Source organism: Trematomus bernacchii, unplaced genomic scaffold (assembly GCF_902827165.1).
Source record: "Trematomus bernacchii unplaced genomic scaffold, fTreBer1.1, whole genome shotgun sequence".
In the NCBI taxonomy this organism is placed as follows: domain Eukaryota; kingdom Metazoa; phylum Chordata; class Actinopteri; order Perciformes; family Nototheniidae; genus Trematomus; species Trematomus bernacchii.
Genome location: NW_022987668.1, coordinates 391,424 through 405,373, shown reverse-complemented (window position 1 = coordinate 405,373; position 13,950 = coordinate 391,424). Strand labels below are relative to the sequence as shown.

Sequence of the window (13,950 nt, the reverse complement as noted above, 5' to 3'; positions counted from 1 at the left end):
TGTGTGTGTGTGTGTGTGTGTGTGTGTGTGTGTTTGAGTTCATGTTGTTGAGTCTGAATGCAGAGAAAAGGCCCATGGAGCGTCTTCTTTTCACTTTTCCTCTCAGTGCTCGAATGCTCTAAGCTGTCTCAGTGTTCCCCTAAGGTGAGGTTAACTGCCCTTAATAGAGCCTTATCGAAGCCCTACAGGTTGCTGTAAGCAGCCATGACGCCATTGTTATGAAAAGCAGCTAGCTTTGTTAGCGCTGTTTGTGCCTCTTACTTCCCTTTTTCCACATATTTTCCTTTTATTTCCCGCCTTCCCCCTCCTCACAACCTCCCCTTTTGTAGTGCCGTGTTACTCTTTCCACCTCAGGTAAAATGGCAGAATGCGCGGGGGCGACGCTTCAATAACTATTTTCCCCTCAGGATAATAAAGACTAAATCTCTCTGTCATTTTCAATTCTGCGCAGGCTTGGATGGGAGAGTGGGGAAATGCGACCTTACAAGTCCTTTGTGCTCCCCTTCTCCCTCTCATTCTTGCAAAAAAGATGCAGAGCGCTTGCTGTGTTTTCAAGAGGAGGGGGGTGACAAATGAAAGGCAGGGTTATTTATAAATGTATTAAAAATGAATGCATTTATGAGGTGCTGTTTTCCAGCCATTCTTTGCTTGCCATTGTTGTGTCTCTATACCCCTCCGTCTGTGCATACAAAGCCCTCCAGAATTCCTTCGAAATCGTATTTATTCCCTTTGAACGCAGAGGCGCATCCAGTGCAGGAAGTAAACAAACTGTGTGTCTGATCTGTCTCTTCCTGTTTCTTGTCATGTGACAGGTGATGGCATGGACAACAGCATGGCCTCGCCGAGCACAGGGGATGACGATGACCCGGATAAAGAGAAGAAGCGCAACAAGAAGAGAGGGATCTTCCCTAAGGTGGCCACCAACATTATGAGAGCATGGCTCTTTCAGCACCTTACAGTGAGTTGAATGAAACACCATTTGTTCTCAGTTGCTCTCAGTTTTCATTTCACGTGTGCACATTGAACTTCACCCACAGGCTTTTTCTTGCTCTTATTCACACATTTTCTATCTTTCTGGTTCTGCTCCTGTCTTATTTGATATACTTGCACTCAAAGGAACATGTACACGCACACACCCACGGACACACTCATTGACGCTAACACCACCGGAGCCCCTCTCTCCTCCGCCATGTATTTCAGTTCGTACGGTGAACTCTTCAAAGACACAGGCCTGTAATCTGCTGGCGATCTCAGCAGCCTGCTCATCTGCTCAAACTGAATAAGGTTTAACCAAGGAGAGACGCCCGCGGCCATAACTGCAGATACATAGATGAACCTTATTAAGAACAAATCTGTCATTATTTAACAGATGCCTGGGATGCTGTAAAAGCTCGTGGTTTGGCTTTATATTTACTCAATTAAAGCGGGTAATGTGAAAACCGTTAACAGCTGACAAATTGCTCATGAAGAAATAGTGTGGGAAAAATATATTTTGATGCTGAAATACAGCAATGTGACTGTGTTAAATGAGCAAACAGTCAATTTAATTCTCTCTCCACAAAGTTGCTGAGGCTGGGGGAAACAATTTTGCTGTTTGATTATGGATATTGCATGGGCTTCTTTATTTGTAGATTCATATCATTGATGTTAATGGTATGCATTGCACATTTAACAGTGCTAATGCATATTGGAGGAACTTCTTTCATTGCGTACACTGTAGTGTGGCATTTGGCCGAGACATATAGTGTATATCTATGCACAGAATATATACACACACATCTCACAAGGCTTCTTATACTTTTTGTTTCTCTTTGTGCTATCCCCTTTCCATCGGACCCTCACCACCTCCTTTATAAACCACCGGCTCTCCATCACACACATAACACACACATCATCACACATACTCACTAACCTCTCCTCCAACTCCCTGACCTCAACCCATACACCTTCGGGGCTACAGAGGAAAGGTGTTTGAAACATACACACATCCTGTCTGTGGAAATAGAATTCAGCACACACTCGGCAAGTGAAACACACACACAGCAACACATGCACTGTGTCATATTACACCATGAGGGAGGCTTCTTAGATCTCAAACAGGGGATAAAGAAGAGGACGATGAGGACGATCCATCATCTTTTTTTACCTGGAAAAAATAAGAAGTTGACCACAATGGCACATATGTTATATTGCTTTATGGCAGAACACAGGAGGAAGCTCACAGTGACGTCACAGTGAAACATTTCAGGAAGTCGTTGGTGGAAAAAATCACTTCAAATGTGTCTACCCTCTTCAGTAAAGCTGAAAAAGAAATGAAATCCAGCCGGACAGGAGCACCGTCCTGATTGTTTATGGGAAATGTGGTCTTCATTTTGAGAAACACTAGCATTAACAATACCGCTGGTGTCAGATGGTCTTATATGTTTACACTTATCATTCTTGTTGTCACCATTAATCTAATCACCAGATATCTGTGTTTATAAATGCTACACATAGCACCCCTCGTGCAAAAACATTTACAGTATCTCTTGCACTGGCAGTATGTTTCTGCTGGTACAAACATAAACACAGACATCTGATCCAGGCTCATCCATCAGCTGGCCTGCCTTTGTTTCACAGAAGGATGGAGGATGAGTCTGGCCTCTCAGAGATAGACACAATGCCAATTAGGGACACACAGACACATGCATACACACACTAATTCATCGTGAGTGCTGTGGCTAAACGCAAACCTGAATACAGGAGCTGTTGTTTCTCAAGTATAAAAGATATGCAGGATTTGACAGTAGAGAGACGATGGAGCAGAATTGGGTAGAAGTTTGGATACCCACCTTGATGGTTTCTTTTGTTATTCGCCCTCACATTTGGACCCTCAGGGGACTTCTCATTGTACCGAAGCGGAAGGGGAAGGTGGGTGGCTTCATACGGTTGTTTTTTAGGGTTGCTTTGAAGACATTTCTGCATCTCGCTTATCCATCAAGAATGCTAATTTCCAAAGGCATGCTATAGACGAAAAAGGATATTATTTAAAGCAGCTATGTTTGTTATGAGCATGGACACCAACAGTAGTACATGTTGTATTACCTAGATTCCTCGAATCAACACTGGCAGGGTCAAAACCACAGTACATGAAATATGCTTCTCTCTGTGGTGTGATGTGTGCAGTGACAGATAGAGCAATGGTATTGAATTTGTGAGGATGACGACAGTCGCAGCACGCCGTGTTCCCTCCAACACGCCCAATGAGCTCATGTGTTGTCGACAGCACTTGTGGTGTTCATCATGGGAAGAATTTGGCTGCTCTGACTGGGAGCGACTAAAACGTTAGTATTAACCTCCTGTCACCGATGGCTCGACATGCAGCTGTAAACTTGGTAGGGAACCAAATAAAGCTCAGGGGGGGGCTTTTCCACTTTTATACTCATCACATTTCAGTCATAATTGAGATTCTTCATTAAAACATTTGTTATGATAATCATTTTGGGACCGAATGGCGCATTTGACAAGATAAATCTGCAAAGAATCCTTGATCCAATTGATAAACTCACCTATATATGTGCTTCTATGAGAATCTCTTTGAATAGTAGATATTGTTCCATAGTGTGCAAATTATTTCTTCCCTCATAAATAACAAAAGAGAAGATATTTAATGAATTGTTGAATAATTTTTAAACTGATAGCATAACGGGCTGAGCTGCCTTGCTTTGTGTTACAACCAAAGAGACAAGCATTGAGATGAACCAATAGCTTTTACCCAATCTCTATTTCCTTCATCCTTTCTATTGTGCAGTTGAAATCCACCTCACCCCTACTCACCTGCCCCTCCCTCCTCACAAATGGTATTTTCTTGTTTAATTTAACAAGAAATGAGTAGTAAATGAAGGCTCAGGCCTCAAATCCCCAACGCGCCCTGTGCTCTGCTCTCCACTCCCCTATGAAAAGGCAATTTGTGAAATTATGTGATAGAGTAATTAGATGGAATTCACCCCCGCCTCCCCACTACACACACCACTCGTATCCCCCTTTAGATTGTTGCCTTGCTAAACTGAAGTAGGTGTGTGTGTGTGTGTGTGTAGGGCAGGGGGTTTTGGCATTCAGAGTGTTAGCATCGCTATATTAGCCTGGCAGACTGATACACACACACTCTCATACACATTATCACTAACACTCTCATTCTGGCTCTCCTCCCCTCCTATTTGTACACAGACTCAGTGTAACGAGGGGCAGCCGTGATCGCAGCTCGTAAAAGAAGCCAACCCGCAAACCCTCAATGAGCTGAGCTTTTTTCTTTCTCCTCCTCCTTTCTCCTCTTAAAACGTGCAAAATGCACAGAGAGAGAGAGTATAAAAAAATCCAACTGGAAGGCATAATCCCCCGTTAATACAATTAGAGTCTAATTTAACCGCTCGTGTACGCAGATGTAGCCGAGCTGGGGAGCTCAGTTACCCCCCTTGGAAATGTTTTTCCTTTTTTTTTTTAAACACAGCAGCGTGCAGCAGGCTTTTGAGCAGAAACAGGTGTGAAAAGCAATATAATTCATTTCTGCGCTGGCAGAGGAGGGCAGGAGCCTCGATGTCGTGGGCCTTGTTTGGTGGAGGAATCCAGGCTGGGGGGGGGGGGGGGGGGGGGATTTGACAGGAGGTGAAAGATGGATGGATGAATGAGTGGATGGATGGATAGGTGCAATAATCGTTATAGGCAATATTTGTGTTCCTCCTAATGGTCTTAATGGTTTTGGGTGGAGTGTAACAAAACATAGAAGAACAGGTCAAAGGACACTCAACTTTTTAGTCAAGATTTTAGTGGAAAATGTGCATTTTATTTCTGATTTTAGTTGCACTTCCAAGGAAATGAGCATCATAAATGTTTTGTATGGTTAAGTCAAGTGTTGTTATAATGGTCATACAGTGACTCACTAATGTGTTTGGTCTGTTGTGAGTAAAGAAATGATATTCAATATAAAATTCAACACTTTGTTACTGCAGCGTGGTGTAAAGTCGAGACCTATCACTTCTCAGCTATAGGAACACAAACCAGATATGTAGAGCCTCGTCTAAACAGCAGAAGTGAGGGGAGAAAAAAAACGTTGGAGGTCAGAGTTCGCCATTGCCTCAGATGCCATTAGTCTTCGCCTGTTTATTGCTGGAGCCTGGACATGTCAGCACCCTGGTCACCCGCGGCAACCCTGACCCACCCGGCAACATTGGCTCGCAACGGCAACCCAGGTCTGGAAGAAGGATGTTATCCTACTGGTGAAACCAAATGTGTTCACTTAAAGTTGTCCCTGTTCTTAATAATAATCTTTAATTTAATTTGCAAGAAAAAAGAGATATGACAACAATGGTACATGTTTATAATTACGGTCTTCCTGTAATTATTGTAAGACTTGTTGTCTTAGTTATCGACTGGAAAACTTAAATGTCCTCATGACAACTTATTTCCATTTCCTCATTAGTGTCTATGAAAAGACAAAAGGAAGCTAGCTTTAAAGGAGAAAATCAGCTGACTAAGTGTTTTCATTCATTTATTCATCAACGGCAACAAAGGCACGATGTCCGTCTTGATACTGTAAAGTAATACAGTGGCCTATGTGGCCTGGCGTCTCCGATTAGCTCTTAATTTAATCTAAGTGGCAGCAGAATCTTAGGCGCCACCGCATTAGTATTTCAAAGAGGTCTTAAGAGACGACAGACATACGGACAGATCTGCCAAAGGCCTGGCGTGACACTGTGATGAGACAGAGAGGCGGAGCAAAAACAAGAGAACAAGTTAGTCTTATTCTCAGCATTTTATTATTCGGTTTCAGATTTATCACCGGGAATGAAAATGTCTTTGGGCTCTGTCTCTCTGTGTGTGTGTGTGTTTTATCTTAAAGGGCTAGTGTTTGGGTAAATGTGTTTGTGTGACTTCTTTAGTGCATGGGTGCCACTAGAAGTGTGTGTCGTTAAGTTTGTACGAGGTCATTTTGAAGCAAAGACTTGTACGTATCAGGAGTGGTTGGTGTCAAAGAGGAGGCAGCTGAGTCAACCTGACTACCCCCACATCACACACGCACACACACACACACACACACACACACACACACACACACACACACACACACACACACACACACACACACACACACCACACACACCACACACACACACACACACACACACACACACACACACACACACACACACACACACACACACAAACACCACACACTCATACTGTGCCCCTACCCCCACATTACCCCACACCTTGTAATGAAAACATCATCAATTATCCCTCTTGACAGGCCCAAGGGACCAAAGGCAGACAGCGCTCTTTGGGGGCTTCTCTTTGTGGACTGACCCTCACAGACACACCGACTTGCCACTCACACACTTTGGAAACATTTAACAAACATGCATGTTTATTCTAATATGTGTATTAAAAGCTGATGAAACATCCTCTCCAGGTATATAGTGGTGGAGGAGGCAGAAGGTGTGTGTGTGGTGTGTGTGTGTGTGTGTGTGTGTGTGTATGTGTGTGTGTGTGTGGAGAGGGGGTTTGGTATGGCCGGGGCAGAGGGAAGCCATCAGTCTTGACACGGACTCCTGAAAGGCCATCTGTTTCATGATTGATGGACAGAATGATGGATGGATGAGTAGATGGAGAGAGGGATACAGTAGATGGGTAGACAACTGACACATGGCAGATGTTGGCAGTTTGGAGGATACATATTAGTTTCAGAAAATAAAATTGTGACATTTTATCGTAATTTATGACATTGGTCGATCATATGCTAAAATGATCTATTCATTGAGTATTGTTTAGAAGAAAAAAAAACCTATATGCTTTTGTTTTGTATTTTTCTTAAATCAAATAGTATCAGTATCCCATAGTTCCTTTTACCTTGGTAGAGATGTTGCTTCCCCCCCCCCCCCCTACTTTATAACTTTGAACCATCTTAATGCATTTTGTAATTTTGGTTTCTAAGGACAGTTTAGCCGGTTCAGTGTTTCTAACAAGAATCGGATTAGGTGATAAGATTTATCAAATGCTAAAGAATATACTTTTGGTAATTTCTTTGACATTTCCCTGGGATTGTTTAAGTCATTACAGAAAAATCGAAATAAAAGGCTGAGCATTAGTTGCTAAATATTTATATTGTTCAGGTCAGGTCAGCACACAGTCGCTTTACGTCTCCATCAACACTTTATTTCAGGGTTTTTTTCCACTTTCTTCTCTGGTTCTTGTATCGTTTTACCCCTCTATTTAAAAGCCCTCAAGGGCAGTTAACTTTTAATTCATGCCACCTTTGAACTTCTCCAAAATGTCTGCCGTAGATCTGGTCCAAAAATGTCTCTGTGTGTGTGTGTGTGCGTGTGCGTGTGTGTGTGTGTGTTGATCTGGCCTTAGTCAAGGGGCGGGTTGGAGTGTTTCCTTGAGAACGTGAGAACTTTACAGACCCTCAAGGTCGGTCAGTAGCACTGGAGGGGATCACCATTCGCAAGAGACCTAATATGGCTCCCCAATACACACACACACACACACACACACACACACACACACACACACACACACACACACACACACACACACACACACACACACACGAACATGCACACGTTTACGATCAGAATCTCAATGGTTGTTGTTTTTAGTGTTTTAAATGAAACATGTTTAAATGATTAAACATCAGACTAAGAGAATACCATCATTACGATCCTATTCTTCTTTTGCCTTCTTTTTATTTCCTTCTCCCCTCCCCCAATCCTCATATAATTTCATAGTTGGGAAACTATGGAACAGTTTAGTGTGTGGTTTCATTGTTGTACGTCTGAGTGATTGATGGCTTCATTCTGAAGCTGTGTTTCGCACTCGTTCCATTTTTCATTATCAGCTGTATGTGATGTGTGTGTGTGTGTGTGTGTGTGTGTGTGTGTGTGTGTGTGTGTGTGTGTGTGTGTGTGTGTGTGTGTGGTGTGTGTGTGTGTGTGTGTGTGTGTGGTGTGTGTGTGTGTGTGTGTGTGTGTGTGTGTGTGTGTGTGTGTGTGTGTGTGTGTGTGTGTGTGTGTGTGAATGTGTGTGTCTTCAGAGTGGACAAAGGCCCAATAACTGGGATGTGTGAAATCGTTCTTGGTTTGGTACCCACTAATCAGTTTACGATCATTTGGAAATCCGAAGAAGGAGCTCACTCTCACTCAGACACATGAAACCGTTCAGATGCAAACACACACACTTACACACAAACACACTTTTGCATAGGCCCACAGCAGTGATGTCAGGGCCTGGGTGGGGTGTGGAGTTCCCCACCATCACTGTGGTATTTATTGGAGAGTGAGTGGCAAGCTGACTTATGGAAGAGTCAGGGAAAAATATTGTCATAAGTCTGTGGTTAGCTTGCCATGACTTTATCCAACACTTAGAGATTAGCAATGCTAGCACTTTAGCCTGTAAGCAAATACATTACCTCCAAGATTCTCCCTTTGTTCTTTCAAAACAACTCTACTGTAAACAAACTTGGGTAGTAAAATGTTCACCTTCCAAGAAACAGAGTTTAGCAAAGCCTCTGTGCATAGCATGATTTTGTTCAGCCAGTGATATTAAATCTGCTAAGTGTGAAATCACATTAGCGCTAGCTGTTAGCCATTATCCATTAGGCTGTGTTTGGTGATCCAGAGGATTGTGGGATCTTTTCTGGCTGGAGTCAGCAGCTCAATACCTTTTACTTACAGCAACTGCAGCAGCCTGCCCTAGATACATTTGGAGAGTGTGTGTGTTATTGCATATGCAGTTCTGCTATTATTTGTATGTGTCAGCTTCATGTCTCTTTTGTAAGTGCTGTGTATGAGTGTGTGCGTGTCTTTGTGTCTCATTCCATGCGTGTGCTCGATGGATCCTGTGGCTTTGCCGTCGTGGTAATCAGTTTGCGCCTTGGCTGAACTAATTTATCAATTCAGTTCCTCCCACTTGTATTCTCCCCCATGCGTGAACCCTCTCTCTTTCCCTCACACTCTTACTCCCCCTCAGACAAAACACTTCTTTCTGAAAAACCATAAGGGTTTCCTATCTTTTATGCATGCCTTCTGCCTCTCTGACTTTCCTCTGCCTCTCCCCTTTTTGCCATGACTTCCCCTCACTCAATGTTCATATAATGTACAGCTGCCTTACATTTTAATGGCCTCGAACCATGATATCATAGCAATATAGGTGCGCTATTTCAAAGGCATTGGGAGAGGGCTATGATTCATAGATGAAATGTCATCATTTTACACCGACTTGTCTTATAATGTTATCATTGAAGCTTTCTTTATAAAACACTGTTAGGCTTATATTGCATTACAGCCAGGTGGCATTAAGGGTATACCCAAAGGAAGGTGGTGTTGTTACACTTGCTGACCCAAAGTGCCCCTGTTCAGTGGGACGGTCAGATGTCTGTTGTTGTGCAAGGCGATGTCTTTGACACAAGCACACGTATCTATGTTGAAATTGTTTGTCTGTAGTATGTGTTTTTGTAAGAATGTGTGTCCGCTGGAGTGAGTGAAATCATAGCTAGTGAACCAGGTGGTGAAGGCAGACTGGCAATAACTCATGGTAGAGGAGTCTGACAAAGCTGAGGGCTCGGGGAGGAGATGTGGTGGGAAAATCCACACCAACGCACTCTTTTTCTCCTAACTTTTCCGTTTTAGTCTGACTCCGTTTCCCTTATTTCAAGCATTTTTGTATTCCTTCTTTCATCATGTCTTTCTTTTTCCTAATACCTTTGTCTTTCAGCACACTCTCTACTTTATCTCATATCTTGTCAGCTTTGTTCTTTTCTCTCCTTTGACTCTCTCTGAAGCGTGCTGTTGTAGTGTTAGCGATTGCGGGGGGAAGTGAACAGGGCTGAGGGTGCTGCTCACTTGTTTGTTACGACAGATTAAGTCATTGATTTGTAAAAGTGGTGCACTGATGGAGAAGGCCCTCCACTGTTGAAGTCGAGGAGGGAGAGAGAAAGCAGAAGGGGGAGATGAAGGGCTGGCGAGGATATTAAAAAGGAAGGAAAAAACAACAGCTAACAGTGAAGAGGGGAGTTAAGTGGAGGTGGGAGAAGAGAGGGGAGAAAAGGAGGCAGCATGAGACAGTTAAGCAAAATACTAAATATAGAACAGAGGGGGCGAGACGGGTGAGAAAGATAGGGAGATACAGGAATGAGGGGAAGGAGGGAGGGGTGTAGCTGTACTTTGAAAGACAGAGGTAGAGAGAGGAAGCTTCATCGTTCAATCGCATTGGCTGTGTCCTCCTTCCCTGTTATGCTTGCCGCTCTAAAAAGCATAAGGGAGCAATTGTGAAGTATCCTTACCTAGTTTCAGCATTCCCCCAACACAGGTTCGTTTCACCCCCCTCGGGGCCAACGGTGAGTTTCTAATTAAAACGTTGAGGGCAAAAGGGTAATTATGATAATAACATAATAATATCGTCAGGGTTATTAGAATGTTATGTGGTCCCCAAATTGCTTCCTTGGAGAGATCAGATTTCAGTGGCGTTACGTAAAGTCAAATTTCCTTGAAAGTCAGGTGAAATGAAATGGATTCCCCCGTGGTCGAGGTGCAATCTGACAGTCTGATTCCCAGCGGCTCTGAGTCTAAAAAAAGCCCTTTTAGTTTCTCCTCACAATGACATATCCAACCCCCCTCCTCGCTTACTTCTGAGCTCAATTTATTCAGGAGAGTTCATGCGGTTAGGAAGTCTACTCGTTTGTATAATAGTTTTTGTTTTGCTGCTGTGAACTCTCCCGTAATAGCACTTTGTTTCTCTGCCCTGTTTAACGAGCTCTGTGTATTGTAGCTTTGTGTTACAAGAGGAAGTTTGTTTTCAGGCTAAAAGATCACTGCTACAATGCTAGCTCCAAGCACTGTAGCTCGGAGCTAGCATGCTGTTGCTTCGAGGAGTTACCCTGCTGTTTTCTCTAAGCTTTCTGTGGTACCTGACTGGGATGAGGCTTTGTGGATCCCCCCTTCTCCTCATTTACACACCCCCTCCATCTCAGGCAGCCCTGAGGCAGCCCACCTCCAGCTGTGGCTGCCGTTCACTGCGCCGCTTGGTGCAAGTACCGATTGCTTTGGAGTGCCTCCCTTCGCTCAAATAGGCAGTAATTACGGGCTTAAAGAGGTTTAGTGGTCCAGCAAACTACATAATCACCCCCTGAATTAGCCCCAGCTCATCAGCCTCAGTCCAACGAGCAGCGCTTACCACTAGCGCTAGCTAGCATGTTGCAGCCCCTTCCCTTTATTGCACAGAGGGAAGCGCAGCAGCAGGTGTTGTGCAACATCCGGCCCCCTTAATAAATTTAGCGTCCCCTGAGCTGGAATGGGGAGGACTAATGAAGCACGCCCTCGCTCTTAGAGAAACAACCACAGTAGAGACACATACAGCAGAATTAGATAGTTTTGCATCACCAGACCTCACCCTTCTATGTTAAAGAAAACAATACAGCACTTTGTCAAGACTTGAGACTCGGTCATGTGCATGCATGCTATAAGCTTCAGTATACATACAGGCTGGAGACCCACCCAACTGTAAAGCACACGGATCATTGTTCACACCCTGCAGCTACAGCAGGAACCGATCCAGCGGTGGCTGCCGCCGAGCGTTATCTTATGTGCCCTTAGAGTTTTAGAAAAGCGATGAATGATGCTAATCATCAATTATCAGGGAAGAAGCTGGTAATGCTGTACATTGTCTAATCCACTTTGTACTAGAGCTTTAATGACATACTTTTCACCCTTTGCCTCACCAGCTAACTCGATTTATCTCATTCCCATCGGCAAGAGCGCTGTGAGATTTCCCTAAATCAACAAAAGCTGTTTTTTGAGAGGAAAAATGCTCATTAATGAATGAAAAGCCCAAGAACATCTGTTTTTTTCCCCTCCATATTTTATCTTATGGAGAGATGGAGAGATTTGATGACAACAACAGTTTGAAAGGGGGTTACTTTGCCCTATCTGGTGCATATATCGGGATTCCTTACAAAAAAAGCGGTGATAAATTATTCATGCCTGAGCTTTAAGTTGGTTTGCCTTAGTCCAAAGCCATAAAATAGGCAGTTTCCGCTTTTTTTTGCGCTTTACAGCACTTGCGCAGACTTTGCAGACAAAACTCTCATCCGATAGTTGGTTCATTTTGAGTCGCTCAAAAGATCTGTTTTTGCTCTGTTTTGTTGTTTTGCATTGGAGCAGCTCGAATCAGAGGAAATTAGGTTAGGGGTGCTTTGTTTTCTTCTGTTGTTGTTTTGTTCCCTCTCACTCCCTTTTCTTTTTTTACTTTAATCCCCCCTTTCTCCCCCAGCCAGCTTTGTTGCTGGGTCCCTGCTCCCTAATGAAGTCAAAGGGATGTCAGTCGATGCCACCTACACAGAAAGGAATTTGAAATGGCGTAGCTCTCACAGCGCAGCGTGAGCACGCAGACAGAGGATGAAACTTCCACTCAATGAGCAAGACGTTTTGGAAATTGGACGCTTTTTGTATGAGATACAACAGGCTTACAGTTTGGAACGTTTGTTTTAAAGTCTGCTTGTGCTCAGGGTTCTGGGCATTTGTTGTTAGCATAACAATGTGCTCGCTCCCCAAATATTTAAGGTAATCTCATACATGTCTGGCAGCAGCAAGGCTACACTTCCAGTAAATCGTGTGTGTGTGTGTGTGTGTGTGTGTGTGTGTGTGTGTGTGTGTGTGTGTGTGTGTGTGTGTGTGTGTGTGTGTGTGTGTGTGTGTGTGTGTGTGTGTGTGTGTGTGTGTGTGTGTGTGTGTGGTGTGTGTGTGTGTGTGTGTGTGTGTGTGTGGTGTGTGTGTGTGTGTGTGTGTGTGTGTGTGTGTGTGTGTGTGTGTGTGTGTGTGTGTGTGTGTGTGTGTGTGTGTGTGTGTGTGTGTGTGTGTGTGTGTGTGTGTGTGTGTGTGTGTGTAAGACTTTTTGGTATGATGCCCTTTTAGCCAAAAAGGCCCCCGGATTAGCCATCAGGCATTCCTGATGGGCAGCTCCGTTTCCACAGAGATTTGACCTGGGAACAGTTAAGGGAACAGACCTGACTAAGAAAAACCCTTTCACTTTTACCTTAAATCAAATCAAATCAAGTTTTATTTATATAGCACATTTTTAAAACGATTTTTGGTCGAGCCAAAGTGCTGTACATATAATAAAAATACCTTACAATAAAGACACTTTTACAACAAATACAACAGCACAGTTTGTACAGAATATCAGTATGAGAAAACGACACCCTCTGTCCTTTAGACCCTCACATCGTACAAGGAAAAACTTCCAGAGTAAAAAAAGTTTAAAGGGGAAAATGGGAGAAACCTCAGGGAGAGCAACAGAGGAGGGATCCCTCTCCCAGGACGGACAGACGTGCAATAGATGCCGTGTGTAAATCGAAGAGATAATACCTTTTACAGCGTAGGTAGACCAAATGTTTGGAAATGCATGTGTCTATAATAAGAAGACACAATAACAATGCTAGTTGTTGGTGTTTTGGGTTGTTTGAGTGTATGTGTCAGGATGGGTTGCGCTTCTTTTGCTAACAAAGTATTGTGCTGATTATATAAAAGTAAATTACAGTAAATGTGTTAACCAGTTGTTTACTGTGATTCATTGCATTTTCGGGCATTCATGTGCCTCATGGTTAAGCCAAACCATCTGGTGGTAAAATAAGCTCACTTGAAATACCATTGACCCGCGTCTGCTATCCACAGATTGTGCCGTGTCATGGCCTCTTTTTTGAGGCACGTCACATGATTATGACAACATATGATTTCCCTCTCTTATTCTTCCCTGCACCCTGTTTCATGGTTGCAGTTTTAAAGCGCTAATGTGGCGTGTCAAGCCTTTTTAATGGGATGCACGGAGGCTCGGAAAGCGCGGCTTTAAATAGAAATATATGCAGCGATAACACCATAACATTAATGGCTAAAGAAGGGAATAGGTTTATAAAGATGGAATCAC

At 43.4% G+C, this 13,950-nt stretch overlaps 1 protein-coding gene across 1 annotated transcript in view; it reads left to right on the top strand.

The window, feature by feature from the left end:
• Positions 1–13,950, top strand: part of LOC117487211 (homeobox protein Meis1-like) — a 77,018-nt gene that overhangs the window by 35,986 nt on the left and 27,082 nt on the right. Inside the window, exon 10 of the mRNA XM_034135881.1 lies at positions 813–958. Within this exon, the coding sequence (XP_033991772.1) occupies positions 813–958 (146 nt within the window). The remainder of the gene's footprint in view (positions 1–812; positions 959–13,950) is intronic.